Source organism: Euleptes europaea, chromosome 8 (assembly GCF_029931775.1).
Source record: "Euleptes europaea isolate rEulEur1 chromosome 8, rEulEur1.hap1, whole genome shotgun sequence".
In the NCBI taxonomy this organism is placed as follows: Eukaryota; Metazoa; Chordata; class Lepidosauria; order Squamata; family Sphaerodactylidae; genus Euleptes; species Euleptes europaea.
The window spans coordinates 29,974,967-29,987,091 of NC_079319.1; the positions used below are offsets into that span (position 1 = coordinate 29,974,967).

Sequence of the window (12,125 nt, forward strand, 5' to 3'; positions counted from 1 at the left end):
TTGTGAAGATAAAATGGGAAGAGGAATTCCCTTTATGCTACCCTGGGCTCTTTGAAGTAAGGGGGGGTAATAAAAATGGAATAAACACCTAGATATGGAGGGACTCAGCCCAGAAACAGATTTGTTTCCCCATCAGTTCTTTGCAAGAATTATGCCTAAGACTCTGTTTGCCAAATAGTCCAGTCCAGACATCATGCATGGAGGAAGAGAGAAAGGTCTTTGCCAGCCAGCCCAGCCTACATATGTTCATCGCCTTGAGCCGATACACATTTATAGACTCTGCATGTAGGATTTATCTATTTACTTACTTCATTTTTATTTTATGTACTTATTTCATATTTTAAGGTACATAAGATACAGCTTGCACATGCATGACCCATTGGCTCACCAATTCCAGCCCTCAGCTATAAAATTCTTTATTTTGGGATATGCCCGACAAACCTTTCCCGACAAACTTCCAAGGGAGAAGGTGCTTCTGCATCCAAAAGGGTCTCTACAGTTACATGGGGACAGTTACGCCTAACGTTTAACCAGTTGCTACTGTTTCTCCCCTTAGTGGGCAGCATGAAGCACGGTCCTGGTTTATTCTGTAACACTCTATTTAAACACCTTGGCAATCGGGTATTTTAGACCATAAGCTCCTTGGGGCAGAGATTCTTGTACCCTGTAAAGCCACCATGCACACTGATGAGTCTATCATCTGTTTTTTTTTAAAAAAATAACTGATGTCTCAACTCCATTCCTTCCTACTTGTCCTGCATCTTGATCTAAGTCACAAACCTTACGGAATTCAGTGAGGCTTTTCTTATATAAAAGGGTTTAGGGGTAGGGCTGCAGTCATTTGCCTGAACTAAATCTAATCCTAGGCACATCTACTACCAACTATGCTCAGTGGGGCTTACTCCCAAGTAAGATGAGCATAGGACTGGATTCTTCATTCAGCCAGCGTGGTGTAGTGGTTAAGAGCGGTGGTTTGGAGTGGTGGACTCTGATCTGGAGAACCAGATTTGATTCCCTGCTCCTCCACACGAGTGGCGGAGGCTGACCTGGTGAACTGCATTTGTTTCCCCACTCCCACACACAAAGCCAGCTGGGCGACCTTGGGCTAGTCACACTCTCTCAGCCTCACCTATCTCACAGGGTGTTTGTTGCGGGGAGGGGGGGAAAGGGAAGGCTATTGTAAGCCGGCTCGAGTCTCCCTTTAGAGAAAGCCGGCATATAAAAGCCAACTCTTCTTCTCCATCATCTTCCCTTGTAGGTAATTCACAGTGGGTAGCAGTGTTAGTCTGTTTGCAGTAGTCAAAAAGGGCAAGAGTCCAGTAGCTCCCTTGTAGGATTTGCTTTCCCTTGTAGGATTTGCTTCTCTCCAGTCCAGGAATTCTCAGACCCGCCCCCCCTTTCCCCAATCCATCCAGGTCTTGCCTGCCTAGCGGGGAGACGTGGGATTCCTCTGGGAACAAAGGTCGAAAACACCGGTCGCTTGAGCCTCCTTTATTCCCTGTTTCAGCCAGGATGCAGCCAGGACCGAAAGCCCGTCCGGCGAAAGGCACGCGTTCGATCCTGGCTGAAACAGGGAATAAAGGAGGCTCAAGCGACCGTGCGTTAAGGCAGAAAGCGAGGCGGGTCGGGAACCCGATTATCAGCCCCTTTTCATTTTCGCGATGGCTCCTACGCAGGGCGGTCGCCTTCCCCCTCCTCCCCGCCTGGGTTTGGGGCGGTGGGCTTCCCAAGAGGCGCGCATCTCCCGCCCCTGCCGGCGACCGGCCCGCTCCCTCTTCGCTTCCCCCGCCCCATGGCAGGAACGGGGTGGGGTGGGGGAAGGCTGAGGTCCAGGGCAGGCGCCCCCCTCCCCTCCGGGAGCCTGGAAGGGCGGTTTCCTTTAAGATCCCTACGAGGCGGGCGGGCGGGAGGAGGAGGAGCCATGCAGATCGCCGGCTGAACCTTCTGGAGCGGAGGGGCGAGCCGAGGCGAGGCAGAAGCGCCGGCCGGCCGGGGGAGCGGAGAGCGGAGAGGCCGGGCTGCCGGGGCCTGGGCGCGAGCAGCGGCATCCCCAGCAGCAGCGGGAGGAGGCGGCGGCGGCTGTGCAGACGAGGCGCCGGAGCCGCGGCGGGACCGGGCCGCCCCCTCCCCACCCCTCCCCTCCCGGACGGGACCAGTGATGAGGAGGGGGAAGAGCTGACCCCGCTCCCTGCAGCGAAGGGCTCCCTTCCTCTCCGCCTCCTCCCGCTGGAGGCGAACCTGCCTCTCCCAGGCCGGCGCTGGGGACGTTCGCGCGGGCGGCTCGGCGCGGGGTGGGGTGGGTTGGGGTTTTTTTCCCCCCCTCCTTCCGGGTGGGGTGTTCCGAAGGAGGAGGAGGAGGAGGAGAGGGGGGGGAGGGCGTTCAAAAGGCCGGAGCGGCCGGCGGAGCAGAGCTCTCCCCTTCTCCCTTGGAAGCGCGGTTCACTATGATCTTACTCGCCTTCAGCACTGCCAGCCGGGGGGAGTCCGCGCAGCATCCCAGGGTGTTCCTCTTGCAAGCCTGGCTTTGGATTTTAGGCGCCGCCGGCTGCGGAGCGGAGCGGGATTTCAATGTAGAGGTAAGGGAGCGTCCAAACCGAGCCGGGGGGAGAGGGAGAGGACGGGGCGGGGGGGGGGCAGAGTGGCTTCGGGCGGCGGCCCGGACGCGTCCCTTCCCTAGGGCGCAGACCTCGGAGGGGCGCACGACTGGCCTGCGGGGCACCGTTTGGAACCGATTCGTTTCTCGGGGGAAATGCAGCCGGCGATGGATTTATTTTGGTTTTCGGATAAGTGCCCGACGGTGCTATGGAACGGAATTAATGATAACGGCTCGTCGAAAAGTTTGGGGCTTTTATTTTTCCACCCCTGCCAATGTCTACCTCTGGGGTTTGGGGGCCCTGGAGGGGCATTATTGGGCTAGGTTAAACTGCATTTTAAACTATTTTTTTTATTTTTATTAATTTTTGTAACATGCAACAAACATACAATAATAATAATACAAAAGAAATAAAAAATACAAAAGAGTATCTCTATGTACTTATTGGTACATTCATGATCACCCAATTATAAAATCCACAAAGATACCCCTTCAACCCTCCACCCACCTTAAAAAAGTGACCCATCGCCCGACTTCCGAAGAAGCGTCTTAACAGTTTTAAAAAATATCGATTAACAGTCCAATCTAAGAATATTCCAACTAGTTTCTATAACTCTCTAATTAAAGTAGAAAAATCCATTTTTGCCAGCTTATCCCAATATGTGACGGCCTTCGTTTTAAACTGTTTTCGTGGGTTATGGCTTTGTTGTGTTTTGGACGGTGGGAGCCTCTCGGAGCCCAACCTTCGGCTTGGGGAGAGCGGGGTAGCAATGCAATCAATAATCAATAATAATGCAAGACGTCTGCTGCTGACAATTGGTTCGCGATGGGGGGCGGGGGGCGCGAACAGCCTTGCCCAGGGCGCAAAAGCGACGGGTCCCGGCCCCACGTCCTCTCGGGGTTTGCCTGCCCCCCCCCCGGGCGAGGACGCCTCCCGGCCTCGGGATCCCCCTCTGCTCCCGTGCCGCGGGGAAGCCACGCTAGCCGGAGGCCCCCCCCCCCCGTTGTGTCCCGGCGCTGCCCTTTTGCAGGGATGGGTGGGAACGGGGAAGCCGGCTTCCAAAGGGGCGGGGGGGCGGGCGTCGGATCCGGACGCTTCGGCTGGCGATCGGGCCCCCTCCGGTCGCTTTCCAGGGGGCGAGGGGTTTTTGAGCCCGGCCGGGCCCCTTTTGTCGCTCGCGAGGGCCGGAGGGCTCGGTTGGCGGCTGCGGGCCGGGGCGCAGGGCTGCCGCGGATGTCCCCCTCCGGCAGCTCCGAGCGGAAAAGTTGCAGCAACTTCCTGCAGTTTGGTGAAAATGCCGGGAGGTGAGCAGCAGCACCCTGGTAGCATCCGCTCCTGTTTCGCCAGCACCGTCCGGTTAGGACCCCCCCCCTTCTTTTAAAAGGCATTTTCTGGTCCCAGCCCAAGTTTTTTTTTGGGGGGGGGGAGAAGGGTGTGATGCTTTCCTTTTAGGTCGGGATTTCAGGCACTTCCGAGGGATGCCAACTTGGAAGTGGCTTTTCAGCCTGGGGCACTGCTTCTGAGGAAATGTGGGTAGGCTCAGGCGCTTCAGCTCAAGGCAGGCTTCACTTTCTCCTCCTCTGCTGTTAGTATCTCTTCCCCCCTTCTGTTGTTTGTCTATGTCTCTTTAGAGATGCAGGTGTTCCCCCTTTCCCCATTCATTTTCTCTTTTTTGCAGATGCACCTCGCTGTAACTTTCTCTCTTTTTCATCTGGTTGGCTCTCATAAGTTCCCTGCTCTCCAGACAGTTACCTTTCATCTCCTTCCTCTGCCGCTCTTTGAACTTCTGTACCGGGGAGACCACACATATACAACTCTCATTCTTGCATGAGACTCCACTTGTTTTTTTTCCTGTACTTCAGTACAGTGTCTGCAGTTTGGAGCTTTTCTGACTCCGGCACACTTTCAAACCTTTCCTTTTTTTCATGCACATCTGTCCTTTTCGTTCACACTGACTCCTTTTCTTTTAATCCCCTGAATCTGGTTTGTGTCCCTCCTTTTCAGTAACGAAGACCCCCTTCCTTAGCCTGCCCATACATGACCGCCGCCTTAGTTCTGTTAAAAAACAACAATCTTCCATTACCAAATTATCTAAAATCCTATCATTTATTTTTTACAGCTTTTGTGGTCTGCCTTTCTCAAGCAAGCCCTAGTGTGTACCTCTCTTTTAAGATTTCTTTGGCTTTTCTTCATAAAGTCTCTCTCATACAACACACCCTCACATATGAACCTTTCCTCCACCTCTTCAGTGTGGGAATTCAGTTCTGTGTTTTTTCATTGGTCCCGCTGCCATGTATCATCTTAGCTTATTCATACACCAAGTACCTAAGTTTCCAGTCCGTTTGCCCACGACATGACAACCGAGCTCTTTGTAGCTGGAACAATATCATTTGTACAGGGCCTAAGCGCACCTTGGCTCAACTCTGATTACGGTCCTTGGGGACCACCGAACCGTGAACGGTCCGTCAGCCAAGCTTATTTTTCTTGTTTCGTCTACTCTTCCCATTCTTTTTTAATGTGATGTGGAGTAACCCTGAGAAAAGACCGGCCTGTCATTTCTTGCCTTGGTAGTGGCTGCCGGGTGAAGAACAAGACATTCAGGCGCGTAGACACGCTTCTTCCTGGCGTTGCAGGTTGCTGTGCCAGCAGCCTACTCCACAGGAAACAGGCCAGGAGCAGATGGTGCTCGGGTACGAGGAGTGAAAGGAGAGTCTATTGAGACTCGAGGAAGAGGCCAATAACAGCAAATGTGAAAAGAGCATCTTACATTGGACAACGCAGGGCAGCAGCAGGCTAGTTAACGGGGCAGGGCTGGAACTGGCGGGGGGGGGGGTCAGTATTCCTTCTTCTGTAATGTTTCATTTTTTTATGACCAAGTATGTCATTGTGGTTGTTCCAGAGCTTACTGTCAGCAGCGCAGGTGTGTTTGGATTCTAAGTCCATATGGTCCAGCTTTGTTCTGTCATGTTGACGGGTTTTGGCAAAATCGAAGGGAGAACCATCCAGGCCTAGGAAACGATTTCAGATTCCTAGATGCCAGTGCTAAATGTTGAGCTGCCCAGGGACCAGTTGGCTGGGCTTTTTCCAGTCCTGGGATAACCTTCCTGTTGCAGTGTTAGAGCACGTGGTGGTATGCCATCTTATCTCGCTCTGCCTCCTTGAGATCAGCGTGGTCCCTGCGACTGGTCTGAAGGAAAATTAATTTCCATTTATCTTTGAGCAAGGCTGAGAGCTTCTCAAGTGCCATTTGTTGTAAAAATGGGAACAGCCATGGCCACATGCAGAGAGAACGTGAGGCTGAGAACTTGGCAGCAGTCTGGCGATGCTGTGCCATGCATTTCTCTGTGTCAGCATCAGCCCCATAAAACACTTATACGGGACAATAAATCACAAAAGCCCCATCCATCCTTGAGCACAGCAAATTCTCTTCCAAGAGCAATTTAAATAAACACAGAAATGAGAGGGCAGTTATGTGCCAGAGTCCATGGAATTGGATTTATGGCTGCTGAACACACATTGTTGGTAGTTTTGAAAGCAGAATCTAATCTAGCTGTGGTCATTCTTTGATGGGAACATGAATGATCTGTCTTGTTCCTGACCATTCTGCACTGTTCTAAAAGCCCTAAAATAACATACTTGTGGCCCTGTTGCACACTTTGTAAACATACTTTCCGGTGGGTACCTGCTGTTGTAAATTTACATTCTTTGTTATTAATGACTTATGGCATCAGTGTCTAGAATGCATGTGGTGTTGTGTTATGGTTTTCACTTCATATTTGTATTTTTCAAAGGCAGAAATTTAGGCAGAAGGGTTTAAAGGTATGGCTCAAATTTACAATGTATATATATGAACTTCTATATGTATCACATAGACTTCATAAATCTTGCTGTGGTTCAGCTGCAAATTTATCTTGATAAGAACACTTAAATGTCAGAATTATTGTATAATTGTTGACACTAGGCCTTTCAGTGATGTGGATTCAACCATAGCTGCTGATGTTCCATGTCTCATTGGTGTACCGTTAACCTTATAAGAAGATTGTAGACTGACCAGTGTGAAGTCTGTAAAGCAGGAAAACTGTATGGAAATTTAGAACTTGGAAGTCTTAGCCATAACCTTGTGATCTCTCTTAAGAGGCAGAATACTGATTTACATGGGAGCTCATTTGCCCACAAATACTGCTGTGTTTGTTTCAACAGAGGCAGCAGATCTCCATGTGCAATTTGTTTATATATGCAAATATGCTTCTGAAGCTAATGGATCATGTGTAACAGTTCAATATGGGGATCACAGGGCCTGCAGTTTTTGGTTTACAGACATGGATTTGCTACTCTCAGTCTGTGTTGTGATCTGGTTGGCTGGATGGTTGGTTAACCACAATGATAAGGGCCGTGTCTTCTCTGGATGCCTGTGTACTTGGGTTTATTTTCCATTGGGTTTTATTTATTTATTTAATTCATTCATCCCCCTGCCTTTCTCTCCCAGTGGGGACCCAAAGCAGCTTACATTGTTCTCCATGTTATCCTCACAACAACCCTGTGAGGTAGGCTAGGCTGAGAAAGTGTGATTGGTCCAAGGTCACCCAGCAAATGTCCATGACATGAGTAGGGTTTCGAACCCGAGTCTCCCAGATACTAGTGTGACTCTCTTAACCCTAGACCACACTGGCTCTAACTGGTGAGGAAAGGCATTCAAGTTTCATTGAGATTCTGTTGTAGCAACTTTACTGTAGCAATGAAGACTTGCTAGAAAATTTGTTGTAGTGCATAGTTTTCATAAGCAAAAGCTTACTTTGACAGATTGAACACTGAAGAAGTAGGGCAAGCCAACTGTGTTTGCAGGGGATTGTCCTATCTCAGCCAAATTCTTCACAGTCCATCAGTAACATCATTTCCAGGTTCAGAATACTAGGGAAGATATCACAAGGGCTGAATTATCTCATATTTGTCTTCCAGCCAGTTTTAGTGAGGGTGGAAGGTTCCCTTACAGCATGCTCCATCTCACATTTAAATCTCCCTCTTCCTCCACGGAGCTCATGATGGGCATGCGTCCCATTTTTTGTTCACAGTCTTGTTAGCCTGAGAGAGGGTGACTGCTCACAGGTCACCCTATGAGCTTCATGGCCCCGGTGGGGATTTAAATTTGGGTTTTCCAAGTCCAGCACTCAAACTGTGGCTCTCCTACGGTCTGTTGGCAGCTTTTATGCCCTCTTGGTGTACAGTGTGAGAGCAAAAGAGCAAACCCAGACACTTCCTCACCAAGAGAGAGAAAACCAGGATGATTCTCTTTCCATATCATCTTGCCTTTGAGCCTGGTGGGGGAGTTGTGGCAGGGAAACAGAATCATGTCATAGGTCTGGTGCTGTCTTTGAGCTGGCAGGCAGCCATGTCTACTGCAGACAACAGTTTTGGTGGTCTTTTCAGAAACAGGAGTCTTGTTAAGTTGCATGGAATCCAGCCTTGCTAATGAATAATGATGGTTATGAATGTCCGTGATGAGTTGAACACATGAAGCTGCCTTTTACTGAATCAGACCCTTGGTCCATCGAAGTCAGTATTGTCTACTCAGACCGGCAGTGGCTCTCCAGGGTCTCAGGCAGGGGTCTTTCACATCAGCTACTTGCCTAGTCCCTTTAACTGGAGATGCTGGGGATTGAACCTGGGACCTTCTGCATGCCAAGCAGATGCTCTACCACTGAGCAACGGCTCCTCCCCAAACGAGTTGAATAATGTCCTCGTTGATCACCGTTTCTTGATATTATGCCATTTTGTAGATACTGTGATCCTAAACACGCATATTTGTTATGTCCTATTCATGCATAAATGAGTTTAGAATAATTTATTAAGTTAAAAAGGCAATGCCGTTTTATTTCACAGCTCCGCAAGCAAGTGCACAAAAAGTAGTAGTCTGCCTGCGCACACTGATTATTTCTTTTTTAGTGATCCAAAGAAAAGATTAACCAACTTCAGTGAAAATGTCCTTGCCTAGAGGCAGCTCTGACTTTCCACAAGTGGCCAGGCAACTAGTTATTTTCAAACCTGTTATTTGGTCAGCGTGAGGTTTTGGCTTCATTGCTCTCTTACAATCAATATGCAATCCTGGCACTGTGCAAATCAATGAGAATTTTGCTATTGATCCTCATTAATCCATGCTATCATTATTTATCATCATCAGTCATACTGATATGGAATCCTTTATTACAAAAGAGCTATGAACAATTGTTTCTTCAATCAGTTTTTGCACTTTTAAAACTAGAATTCTAGGGGGAAAAACATATTTTCCTGTGAGCATCTTGTAGACACCAAAATAGTGCTTCTACCTTTGTTCAACATTCCTTTTATAAGTAGACTTCTTGTAATCATCAGTTACTAAATTGAGCTTGGACTTTGCCAAATGTAAAATGCAGATAATTTGGAGATCCTGTCCAGCATCTGCTTAACAACCACAAAATTATGTGTATGGTGCTGCTCAGTGTGACCTACTTCTTATTAAACATACGAAGCTTCCTTCTGCCGAATCACACCACTGTTCAACCTAGTTCAATATTAACTACTCTAGCTGGTAGTAGCTCTCCAGGGTGCCAGGGATAGAAAGGTGTGGCTGAGTGGGGAGGGGCTGTGGCTCAGTGGTAGAGCATCTGCTTGGCATACGGACGATCCCAGGTTCAATCCCTGGCATCTCCAGTTAAAGGGACTAGGCAAGTAGGTGATGTGAAGGACCTCTGCCTGAGACCTCGGAGAACCGCTGCCGGTCTGAGTAGACAATACTGACTTCAATGGACCAAGGGTCTGATTCAGTATAAGGCAGCTTCATGTGTTCAAAGGTCCTTCCCAAAGCCTACCTTCGCCCACTTTAACTGGAGATGTCAGGAAGTGAGCCTGCGACTTTCTGTGTGCAAAGCATATGCTCTTCCACCATGCTGCAGCCTCCAACTTGGTTAGGCTGCGGCTATTTGTTTGCACTTCCTCTTCCAATGCAGCTTCTGTATTATGTCTTGTCTATATGTTGTTGATAATGATAAATACTTGCTTGAGACCTATCCAGAGAGATTTGTTTAGCAAGTCCTACTTTAAGCAATTCCTTAAGTGAGTTTAAGCTTCCCCTTTTAATAAGCATGACAATTAAATTGCTTATTAGGGAACAAACAACAGCAGTATGGAAACCCGGGAGAAATAAGTGTCAAATATGTAGAATTTTCTTCCCCATGGCAACCAGCAGCTGAAAACCTCTTTTGTTTTTTAACTGCTAACAGACTTCACAATTAGTGGTCTGCTGTTGCTGGATCATTACATATGACCTTTCCTTCTCTGTGTGTTTATCTTCACATGCTGATCCTTAAGGACATTTACTTGGAAGTAAGTCCCTGTTTATTTCAAATGGAAATTTCTTCTAAGCAAAGTATGTTTAAGCATACAACTGGAGGTAAAGCCTCACTGCAAAGGGTGTGCTTGTGTGTGTGTGCATTACTACTATTTTGGGTAGTAGTAATGGGTGGGAAAATGGGGCAGTAGAGATCCTCCCCTTCCATTGGGTCTTCACATTTAAATGTGCTATTTAACTGGAAGTTGGGTGCTATAGTATCCTAATGCAGCCTTGATAACAACAAAAACAAAACCTAACTATATCAGAGGTGGGGGGGGATATACATTGGCGTGCATTTTAGAGCACATTAACCGAGAGGGTTATTATCATTACTTCCTGCACACCCCATCCCGAGACCGTGGTCATGCCAGCCATGTTGATGTAATGAACAAAGATGATAATGGGCATTTGTTCTTGAATGATGGTGTTGGAGTGGGACTGACTTTCTGGTTGGTTCCCTGTTTCTGGTGGGTAACCATGGTGGTAGCACTGCCAAGACCCATAAAATTTCCAGAGTGTAAGCTTTTGAGAATCAAAACTCCCTTCATCAGATACCCGTGCTTTTGACCTGTCACAGTGATTTTGTGAGTGGCTCTAATCTCACCACCTCTGATCTCATTAAGGTTACTCCTGATACTGGTACTATACTGGCTGAATGAGTATGTGCTCATTGTCTTGGGATCCCTTGACAGCATGCAAGCATTTCATATAGCACTTGTTTTAAAAAATGACCAACGAGTTCCATCTTGTACAAAAACAAACAACTACTTAATGAATTTGATGGAGGTGAGTATGAAATATACAAGAGATCCCTCTTTGCAGTAAGGTGCTGGTGGATGTTATTTCTTTTCTTTTTTAAACCAATTTCTAAAACATATACATTGTTCCAATTTAACATACAGCTGTATTATATACTAATCAATAGAACTGTCATCCCTCTCTGGCATGCAGTTTTGGCCTTAGCCAGTCCCACTGTTGGGTAGTTATGAAGAGATCTATAGTTATCATGTGGTAGGTTGTGATGGTTAGCCCTTAGATGTGGAGGGTGGGGTGATAACAGTGTTCTTCTGGTCTTTTGTATTGTGGTGATATGTTGTACTGAAGTGATTGATTTTATTTTCTTCCAAGTATGACTGTGAGTATCATTGGGATGCTTCATAGATAATGGCAGTGGGAGAAATGGTGCGTCTGTGAGAAGAGTTAGTGCTTTTTTTAGGCTCACTACCTTTCAGATCTCCATCCTGTCCTCATAGGATGCAGGTTGGAGGACTCCTAGTTTAACTGCACTTGCATCTTGATGTTGTGTAGTGTCAAAGCAGTGTCGGAGTAAAGAATACTTGCTTTGAGATTTGGTAGTTGAAGAGGGTATTGTTTGGCGTAACTAAAAGTTGGCTGAATGATGACTGCCCTCACTGGCAGTCTTCAAGCAGCCGTTGGATGAACACTTGTCAGGGATGCTTTAAGCTGATCCTGCATTCATCAGGGAGTTAGACTAGATGGCCTATATGACCCTTTCCAACTCTATGGTCCTATGATGCTATGCTCTTGATCCCAGGTGAGTTATGTAGTTCTCCATCAACCCTAAACTTTGGGATGGTGACAGGGGTTGTCGTTGTCTTCTAAGAGCGGTTTCATAGTTAACACTAATACTCTCATTGAGTTTACTGTCATTGTGAGTACCTTCTGTTTGAATCCAGGAACAAATAGGTTTACTGCCTACTTCCAATAGGTGCCCTGGCAGAGGTGGCTGTGGGATGATGATTATCCATGTGGAGGTGTCCTTGGCTGGTCAGGCTCAGGAGGACTTTATGGTTTCTCTGGGTATGTCTTAGGTTGTGTTGGTAGCATAGTAGATAGGCTGGGGATTCTTCTTGTGTCATGGTCAGACTGCTATCTGTTGAAGACTTGAGTGAGAGTGCCACCCCTTCTCAGCACGTACAGTGGACCAGTTAGGGTGGTCTGCCTGAGAGCCTGATGAGATTATGAGATGCCCTGGGGAACTCTAGAGCCTGTACGCTGCTCTTTTTGATGTCATGGTTGGAGCTGGAATATCTGGCTCCAGAAGGCTATTAACAGAGTTGCTCCCCCATATTCTGTCCCCTATTCTAGTAAGAGTCCAGTTTCAAGGTTTTTACCACAGCTGAGAGAACTAAAAATGGTGCAGACAG

The 12,125-nt window shown here is 47.7% G+C and overlaps 1 protein-coding gene across 2 annotated transcripts in view; it reads left to right on the forward strand.

The window, feature by feature from the left end:
- Positions 1–2,444: 2,444 nt before the first annotated feature.
- The window catches only part of MMP16 (matrix metallopeptidase 16), a 199,692-nt gene continuing 190,011 nt past the window's right edge, over positions 2,445–12,125 (forward strand). For both annotated transcript variants that reach the window (XM_056854501.1, XM_056854502.1), the window contains exon 1: positions 2,445–2,576. In XM_056854501.1, coding sequence (XP_056710479.1) covers positions 2,445–2,576 — 132 coding nt within the window. The remainder of the gene's footprint in view (positions 2,577–12,125) is intronic.